We start from the raw sequence: 10,372 nt of genomic DNA, 5'->3' as shown, positions 1-10,372 counted from the left end.
AAAAAAAAATAAAAAAACAATATGGTAACATAAGTTGATTTAGTACTTAAAGAAAAAGTTTAATAAGAATAGTAAGATTCTATCTATTTTTACAATCTATTTTCACTTTTTCAGATTTCATTATTATTACTGTATAAACATATTTCTATACTAACTACAAAGAATACCATGATTCCAAAACTTTCTTCACCAGCCTTACAGGATTGCCTTTTAAAAAAAAAATTCTAAAAATCAGGATAAAACATAAGTTTATTTATTGTTTAACAAAAAGTTGAATCAGAAAATGTAAAAAAAGTAATAGGTTCCATGAATAAATTTTTTTTTTAAAAAATTCAGTTATCATAAGAATATACTACTTTAAACCATTATCTCACACACTAAACTATAAAAACATTAATATACGAATTTTAAATTTCATGCAGTCACTTACCTAACATTAGTAAAATTAAGAGAACGATGAGCAATGTTAGAAACACATGCATCCAAATCCATACTCTTTGAGGAGATTTTGCTGTTAATATGGGAAGGGAACCTTTAAACCCTGCACGGTGATAGTTATCTTGTGAAAGCGGCTCACAAGTACGACTTTCACCCAGACACTGGGAGGAAATATGATATTAAATAACATGCAAGTGAGTGCATTCAGAAATAAATAAATTAAGAACAATTTTCATACCGAACATCGACAATGCCAACTGCATATACATCTACCAAGGGGTTTAACTAAAACATCACGTCTCGCCACAACTCCGTACAATTTACTGCGAACAACAACTGAAAATAAAATATCACTCTTTATATCCTTAAAATCTAAACATTTATATAATCAGGGGTGATTGTGAACCCAACTCAAAAATCCTAAAAATTTCGCCAATAAAATTAACGTCCTTATAAATTTAAATCATTGATATTTTCAAAACATGAAATTCTAAATAAATTATATGCAGCATAATTTAAATGAATAATTATGCATACGTTTACTTTTACCTCTAATCACATTTATTATTCTACTAGACAAAATATTTGCAAATGAAAGAGACGGCAAGTATAAATTCGAGTTCTAACATTTCTAAATAAAACATTAATTTTTTTTTTAATACATAAATGTAATAAATAATTTCTTGAAATTTTTGAACCTCGGATTTTCGGATAAATTATATGCAGCATAATTTAAATGAATAATTATGTATAAGTTCACTTTTATCTCTAATCACATTAATTATTCTACTAGAAAAAATATTCTCAAATGAAAGAGATGCCAAGTATAAATTCGAGTCCTAATATTTCTAAATAAAACATAAATTTTTTTCCAATACATAAATGTGATCAATAATTACTTAAAATTTTTGGAACTCGGATTTTCGGAAACTTCCGGATCACATTTACCGAAAGATTTTTCCGGAGCACAATCATCTCTGTATAATAGTATTTGGTATTAAAGTATTTTTAGCTAATGATCCAAATATACTAGTTTTTATACACCACTTTAAATAAACAATATACTTGCGTGTATACTGTACAATATACTTGTATACTATATATTAAATAAACAATATACTTTAAATACACATTTTTTCATGTATACATATGATGAATAGTATTCCAGGTCTTTTTTGATCATAAATTAAATTTTTTTGAAGATTTCACATATGTTAAAGATAAAATACCTGTGCAAATAAATTTTTCCATTAATGCAATCCTCCCAGGTGTGGAAGTGAGTGTATAAGTTTTCATCAATTGAGGAGGAATAGTTTGAGTAACATTGTTAGAATTATGAACTTTAAATTCACACTCAATAACCTGCACAGAGAATTGAGCTTCTACAAGGCCATTGTTCGTAATGGTTATTGAAAACTCAATCTTTTTCTCAAAACCTCCAGTGATAACACTTGTAATTTGGGCATCTGATCTACAAAAAATATTAAATATTATTTTTCTTATATGTTCTTCAGAAGAATTACAGCTAAAATATAGTAATAAAGAAAAAAAAATGGATGATAAAACATTGCAAAGAATTCTCAATCTCTGAGTTGGTAATTAATTTAAAAAGATTAAGGTACGTTAAAGTTTAAGAGCAACCTCAAAAATCCAGATTGTTCCGGGCTTTGGAAAGTCCAAATTTTGGAAATTGTAAGATTTTTAGATATCTTACTTAAACCAGTAGCAACTTGAGTGATTTCTTATGTGGTACATCATTCATAATGATTTGATTATAAATTCACATGTTTTTGTTGATTATTTTTTAGATGCTAAGTGCTACAAAATTTCCAATGGTTTTTAGAAATTCTGAATTTTTTAATATAATGAATATTGCAATACAGGAATTGAATTTTGAGTAGCAAATTTTTGCAATAAATTTTTGACACAATGGATTTGCGATGATTTTATTGCAAAATCACATGATTTTTGTCAATTACTTTTCAGCAGTTATTGTTATGGATTTCCACATGGTTGTAGTTTCTTGTAATGCAAAATTGATTGTTTTAATGTAACATAAATATGATTTGCAGGTTTCCACACCTTGTCTCTATATTAAACTTGATTTAGTTGCCTTTTTTTTTTTAATTTGTGAGAATTCGCAAAACATTTTAATGTTTTTGAGTATTTTTGGATTTCTAATATGTAATTTTTTTGTGGCAATACTGTATTAATGTTTCAATGAAGCTAACTTAAGAGATTATATTTTAATTAAATTAATAATAATTTAATAAAAAACCAATAGAAAATTCATATTTTAGTTACATTTCAAAACTTGTTATTTTAACTGACATCTTTATGATAAAATAAATTTAAGTAGAATAGGTAGTTAAACCAACTTTTATGTAATAATATAATATTAAGATAAGCAATATTTTAAAAGATGTTTCAAAAATGGCAAAACCTAAAAATTAAAAAACATAATTCTTTTTAAAGCTTAACCGTTTGCTCTCTCAATTTACTAAAATATGAGCATTTTAGCAAATAGATGTGAATTATAAAAGGTAACAGATACGATTTTAAGGAATAGATAAGATTTTTTATTAACAATTAAATAAAGGCTGTTAATTTACTGACAAATAATAGATTTTATTTTATCAGATACAAAATGTTTCAATTATAAATTAATGTATTTACTTGTAAATTTTTTTTAATTGATCAGTAAGAGAAAGGGCAATAGTAACAAGCACTGGATAAGGTATGCTTTGTGCTGTGTAGATTAAAGCAAAAACAGGGTATCTGCTACACTTTAAATTTTCAAATTCATGACTAATTCCAAGAATTTTTCACGACTTACCAAAGTTACTATTTTCTCTGACAAAAACACAACAATAAATTTAAAAAAGCATTATAATATGATTGAAATGATGAATTGAAATGATAGGTATAGCCAAAACTGTAACACTCCGCATCTTCATATTTATTTATTTTAAATTTAAAAAACAGAACAAAGAAAGAGTTGAAGCAACAAAATAGCTAAATAAAAATACAATAATAAAATAAAAATACAATACAATAAAAAAATACAAAATTATTAAAAACAATTAGAAATATGTAGTTATTTAAAGCTGTTTTATTTCTTCTTAAAAGTGTAATATAAAAAGCTTAAACTCTCGATCACAGCAAACTTCTTTTATTTTCTAACTTTTCAATTTTCTCATTTATTTCAATTTCCTCTTTCTCTCTATCGAAACGTATTTTTCTTTTCACACTTTGCAAGTCTTGCAATTCATTTTCTATTTTCTTTTTTCTAAAGCAATGGAAGTTCTATTATCTTATGCACTCTTCATCTCCAAATCCTGTCGATATCGCTGTCTAGCAGCAAGAACAGCTTGTAACATTTTCTTGTCTATTTCGAACTTTGTGGATCCTTCAGCAGCCTTAATTCCATCAAAAACTCTTCTCTGGCTCACAAGACTCTCTTATTGGAGGTTTTCTACCAGCATTGTCTTGTTAATAGAAAAACCTTTCTCCACTGAAGAGCTACCATGTGAAAGTATAAAACACATCTTGACAGCACTCCAAGGATCTTCCAAGCTCTTTTCAGAAGATAGTGTAATTTATAGTAAAAAGTATCTAGTCCTACCTCAGCTTTATCTGATAAAAAGGAGGTAAAGTCTTTTTGTAATTTTCCTTACAAAAGTCATCCAGTTGTAACAGTAGAGCAAAAAGAACTATACTGTTTTTTCGGCTTTTCAGCTACAGTTTCAGCGATGCGATTCGCATTGTGTAATGCTTCTAAAACAATAATGAATCTAGATAGTCCAACACTTAGATTGTTCAATATCATGGATGGGTGAAGACTGGACAAACGCCAAACAATTTTATATTTCAAAGAACTTTTTTCAACTATTTTTAATGCAACTGCCTGCAATATCTTTTGACATTCTATATAAAAAGTTTGACTTATTTTGTCAGAGACTTTAGCCTCTTTTAAAAACTTATTTGCCCCAAAACCGATGTCAATCTTTTTTGGTTCAATCAGATTATCTTTAAATTTCAAATCTAAATTCAGCAATGCTGATCCTTCAACTATTTTGTCTGCTTTAAGGAACTTTTTCATAATACATCCCAACAATAGAGACGATTCTGAATGCAAATATGGAGCGAGTACTTTTTCAGACTGAAACTTCTTCAGAAAATCTTCCCAGTGAAGAGAAAGTGATTTGTAAAAAGCAAGTTTACATTTTAGAACAGGATCAGAAAAAGATTTCGGTAAGAATGCTTTAACCTTGCTTTCTGTGCATTTTGCTTGTAACAAATATTTCCTGACAGAATCTATTATTTCAAGAGCTCTATCAACACAATCACTATTTTCAAGCCACCTCACAGCACAGAATTGTTTAAGAAACTTAAAACAGCTTGTTATTTGGATAAACTCTGCTCTCCGAGCAGGACTATCTTAAAACAAATGATGAAAATTTCTTAAAATACAAAATAAATCCCAGTCAACTGACTTCAGTCCTGTCTTTATTGCACCATGGATGACATGTAGGGCACAAGTTCCCATCTGAATAAGTTGATTGCCAGATGGGTTTTCTTCAAACATATATTCTTGAAATTTTTTCACGAATGACAGATTGACATTAGGTCCATTCTTTGAAACATGCAATAATTTACGCAATGGAATAGAACCTAATGCCTTAAGAAAACTGTCAAGGAGGTCTTAGACAGTTGAACGTCCAAGAAATATCCCAACATATGTCGTGCGTAAACTTTCACTTTGCCAAAATCTGATAACTAAATCCATCTGACCCTTTTAAACAATTTTATTCAGGGACTCATCAAAACACATTATGACATCATGAGAGTCGTTAATGATATCTGAAAGTGTTTCATGAAAATAATGAACTATGCCATAATTAATTATATGGGAAGCCTTATCTCTCCCCATTTGAAACTGTTGAGCAATAGCACTATCATAAAACATATTTTAGAAAATACTTGATATGTTATTGCAGGAATTAATAGATATGTGCTTCTCTACCACATTTAATGCCCATAAGATTTCTGCCCTTAAGACTTCATCTTTCAACATAAAATTCTGCATAGTATTGATGGTACCTTTATGAGGAATTACTTTAGAAGAGTTACCAGATTTAGATGCTGACATACTCTCGGTATTTGTGATAGTAGACAAAACATTGGCAGTTGAAGAATCCAAATGGTTAAAATATCTGGATGTGCCAGATTTTAAAGCCCTTCCTTTCGAAATGGCTCGATGTTCATTATCTTTGCCGTGATATTTCACTGCACCCACACCCACATTACTTAAAGAAAAGGTCTTATTGCAAAATTCACATTAGGCACTATGTACATAATTTTCTACAGCACTTAACCAGTCTTTAAAATCAGGATATTCAGCGTGGTCTAACCACCTAAGATTAAACTTAGTAGCTTTTCCTAGAGCCAATTTTTAGAAAAATAAATAAATCTAATAATAAAATAAAAACAGTCAATGCATAAATTATATTAAAGTATTTATACATACGTTTAATTAAAGTATAAATATAAATTCCTTAAATTTTATGAAGCTATATAGCTATTTATATATTCATTAAAATGCATAATTTAGATTAAAATTAAAAATTAAGAACAAAATAAAAACAGACAATTAATCTGTTTTAAATATCAAATAACTTTATTAAAATATTTATATAAATGAGTGTGAGATTTATATATAAATGAGTATAATGATATAAATGAGTATAAGATTTCTTACATTTTGTCAATAAATCTGTTAATAAATTAAAATCATTTACAGAGGTGTCAACTTTCCTAACTTGCTTCAGTAATCAGAAGTACAATGATGCATAAGATATGTAGCGTATTGGTAGTTACGCCACAGATAATAACAAAATTCAAGTAACACAATTTAAAGGCATGTTTACAACTTCACAATTAATATTATGTCAAAAACAAAATGGATAAAGCAAAAATGAAAGTACATAAATAAACAATTTATTTATTTACTCTTATTTGTGCTTTATTCACGATGTTCTTTATTAAATACTTTATTTTTCACATTAAGCATTTTTAATGTAATTACCTAGAAGTTTTTTTTAATTTTTTAGTTAGAACTTTTGTTTATAATGGAGTACTGGGTTTCCAGCAAAAGATGTTCAATTATTTAGGGTTCCATAACCAAAAAAAGGGGAGTCACTGGTCTAAGCACAACACACAATCATGGATATTCCACCAACTGAATAATTTAGAAATATATTGTACATTAGGAAAGTGTGCAACAATGAATCAATAATTTTGAACAATCATACAGTATCTGTACTAATTTTGTTACCTTAAATGCTATTAAAAATGTTTGACTTTATACCTTACCCAACAGACAAGGGAGTGATATCATCAGCATTGAATTCTACAGTCAGCACGGTAGAATGTTTCTCGTGGTATTCAAGAGCTAGCCAATGTTCTTTGGTGTCCAAATCCACAATGATGGGATCTTTATAAGGAGTGGCATAATTTTCAAGAATATAACGTCCTTTCTGATTGGATTTTCTCTTCTCCTAAAAAAATATTTAAAAGTAAGGTACTTGATTTAAATAATATTAAAGTTTTAAAAATAAACACAATGATGAAAAAGAAAAACAAATTTTCAGTACTTAGGGTGATTAAAAAAATTATGTGGAATGAAGTATTACAAAATTTAAAATATGTAACAATTTTCATGCTACATTTTGTGACCTCATTTTTTGGGGGACAACAAAGAAAATTTTTTTATTTTGTTTATACACTCTATAACAAAAGAATCGAAACACCAAGAAGGAGTTGTCCGATTGAAGCGAAAATTGGTGGATAGGAAGACAATGTACAGAATAGTAAATTATTAAAATTTCAGAACAATTGAATAATTTATTGCAGAGTTACAGTAACAAGTTCAATAGGGTGTTGACCCGCCTCTAGCCTGGGTACAAGCTGCCACACGGCGTGGCATAGACCGATAAAGCTCCCAGATGGTCTCTTGCGGTATTTCCTGCCAAATTTCATCCAATTGTCGAACGAGGTCATCAACATTCCGTGCCAGATGCAATCGCCTTCCCATCATATCCCAGACATGCTCGATGGGAGAGAGATCTGGTGATCTGGCAGACCAAGGAAGAGTTTGACAAGCTTGCAGACAGTTCATAGCAATATGTGCCGTATGTGGTCTGGCAATGTGCTGCTGAAAAGCCAGTCCAGGGAGCTGCAAAAGGAACGGTAGCAAAACAGGTCTTAAGATGTCGTCGACGTACCGCTGTGCAGTAAGTGCACCTCTAATGACGACCAAAGGGGTCCGGCTGTCAAAGGAAATGGCACCCCAGACCATAATGCCTTGTTGAGGGCCGGTGTGGCATGCAATAGTGAAGGCAGGATCCCCCCTCTGCCCTGTGCGTCTCCAAACACGTCTTCGATGATCATCAGGACACAGTTGGAAGTGGGATACGTCACTAAAGACTATACGTCCCCAGTTGGCATCATTCCAGCCTGATGAGCATCAATTTTGTGTGTCTTAGTGCGTTCTTGGTGCATCAATTTTTTTGTTATAGAGTGTATTTTAATTTTATATTTTAAAGCTAATAAGCAACAAAATTTATTTTTAGTAACTAAAAATATCTTCTTACATCATCTCCAGCCCAGAAATCCAGAGGTTGATTTTTTAAGCACCTAGAAAGATTAAAAAATTATAATTAAGTAAAACATGTAGAATTTCCAGAAAAAAATTACATAAGACCAATATTAAAAATGCAAATTTATTATAAATGAAATTAAGATTTTTAGCTCTTTGAAACATATAATCTGAAAATGGAGTCCTGATAAGGATAAAAAATTACATTTTAAAAAATAAATTATACTTACGAATCTTTAACCACTTTGCAACGGTCTTTCTGTTTGGTGAAACCTTCATAAGAAACTCCAGCTTTATCACATTCATCCCCTTTTGAATTTATTATCGATTTGGAAAGAATAAGATAATCAGTTGCACCATTCTAAGAAACAAAAAATGCATTAAAAGTCACACATTTAACCTATTTACATTCAACAAAAGCATTTTTATCAGTTTTATGTTACACAACACTTACGGTGGAAACTTAGGTAAAAGTTAGGTAATAAGTAGCATTTTAAATAAAATTACATAAAATAAAATTACGTAAAGAATTAAAGCTTCTAGTTTTGATTAGAAAGGCTGCTATATTATTAAAAATTATTGCTTTTGATTTAAAATAAGATTACAATAATCAGTTGCACTATTCTATAAAAAAAAGTATAACAAAATACAGCATTTACAGTAGAATATCATGTGGTAGGTACAAATGACAAGTTTTATTATAAAAATAAAATTCTATAAAAATTATTTTCATTTATTTAAGGGGTTATACAGGCAATGAACACTGAAGAAAATACATATATTTTTTTTAAAAAATATTTAATGAATATGTTAAAAATATTTTGTAAAACTTTCAAGTCCCGAAGATTAAAACTCTAGGAAACTTCTCCTATAAAGCTTGATTAAGGGAGAAAAATTACAGTTTCTTTAAAACTATTTTTGTGCAGTCATTGGACAGGAATATTTTAAAAGGATGATTTGATGAAATTTTTTAGCTGATAATTTTTTCACCACCAAAAATAAACAGATTTTTCAGGATTAAGAAAAGAAGTTAAACTTTACTAAAATATAATATGGTGGGTAAAAAATTTTAAAATCTGTAGCGACCAGGATTCATAGCTCCCAAAGGTTAATAAAGACTTAAACAAGAATGACATCACATTTTCATCCCCTTTAGAAAATGTGGTTGATGCTTGAGTGGTGATGATACCTCCACGGGTCTGTCCAGACATTTTGTGAAAAGGTCCTGTTTTTGTAAAATTGTGAAAAAACTACTCATAATTTGTTAATATAAAATAAGCGTTAATTCACATTCTTTGAACCAGGGTCCTGCTTTTGTGAATTTGTGCATATAGGGTCCTGTATGCACAAATTCACATACACGAATTTGTGCATACAGGACCAAATATTGCTAAAAATCTTTTCAAGAAGTTTTTAAATTGTAAATAGATAAAAAATTATGCTCAACAGTTACTGCTACTAAATTAGAGATGTAGCATAAACTTACTTAACATAAAATATTCATTTTGGAGGAATAATGGAAACAAAATAATTCACAATTTTAATAATTTCAATTGACATATTGTAACTAACACAACTTAGTTATGTATCACTTTTAATGCATTACGCATTAAGTAAACTTAAACAATTCTTAAATTTATAATATTTTATTTAAAAAATTGCCAGAAATTAATTTTTATTTGGCTAATATTCAATTAATTAATTTTATGAATAAATATATATTGATCAATTATTTACTTACATAAAAAATTATCATTTAATATCAAGAACGTGCACAGGATGTTTGTAAAAGTAGAAATATTTTCTTAGAATACTACATTTGGAATTCTAACTTTTTTCCCCCCCGGGAAGGGTTTAATCGATTAACAAAACAATAAGGAAGATAAACAAATTTGTGAAGGGTTCAATTAAAAGATAAATTATTTTGTGAAGGGTCCGTTTTTATGAAAAGATATTTTGGGAAGGGTTCGTTAACGGACACAGATTTCTCCTAAACAGACCCCTGACCTCCCATACCTATTTGTATAATATCAATGTTACACCCATTAGTATAGCTCCATCAACACTCTTGGGTATAATACAAATGAAAAAACTTTTGGTTACTGTAAATTAAACAAGTATCTTCCTGGGCATGTACACTTCATCGTATTACCTCCTCAACGACTAAATTCTAAACCAAAATCATTCAAGTAACCCTCTGGCATGTATTTGAATTGACTGCATCAAATAAAAGAGATTACAATATCTAGCATAAAATAAAAAGTGTCATCAAGG

General features: G+C 29.1%; 1 protein-coding gene across 1 annotated transcript in view; it reads right to left on the bottom strand.

Moving 5' to 3' along the window:
• LOC107455013 (hapless 2) overlaps positions 1–10,372 on the bottom strand; it is a gene marked incomplete in the record, with an annotated part of 32,191 nt that overhangs the window by 10,855 nt on the left and 10,964 nt on the right. Inside the window, 6 exon segments of the mRNA XM_071184017.1 lie at positions 431–599; positions 677–774; positions 1,668–1,909; positions 6,814–6,998; positions 8,094–8,136; positions 8,329–8,459. Coding sequence (XP_071040118.1) covers positions 431–599; positions 677–774; positions 1,668–1,909; positions 6,814–6,998; positions 8,094–8,136; positions 8,329–8,459 — 868 coding nt within the window.

This window comes from Parasteatoda tepidariorum, chromosome 8 (genome assembly GCF_043381705.1).
Source record: "Parasteatoda tepidariorum isolate YZ-2023 chromosome 8, CAS_Ptep_4.0, whole genome shotgun sequence".
NCBI classification, from domain to species: Eukaryota; Metazoa; Arthropoda; class Arachnida; order Araneae; family Theridiidae; genus Parasteatoda; species Parasteatoda tepidariorum.
Note: the sequence above shows the minus strand (reverse complement) of the source record. Positions and strands in the feature narration are given on the sequence as shown.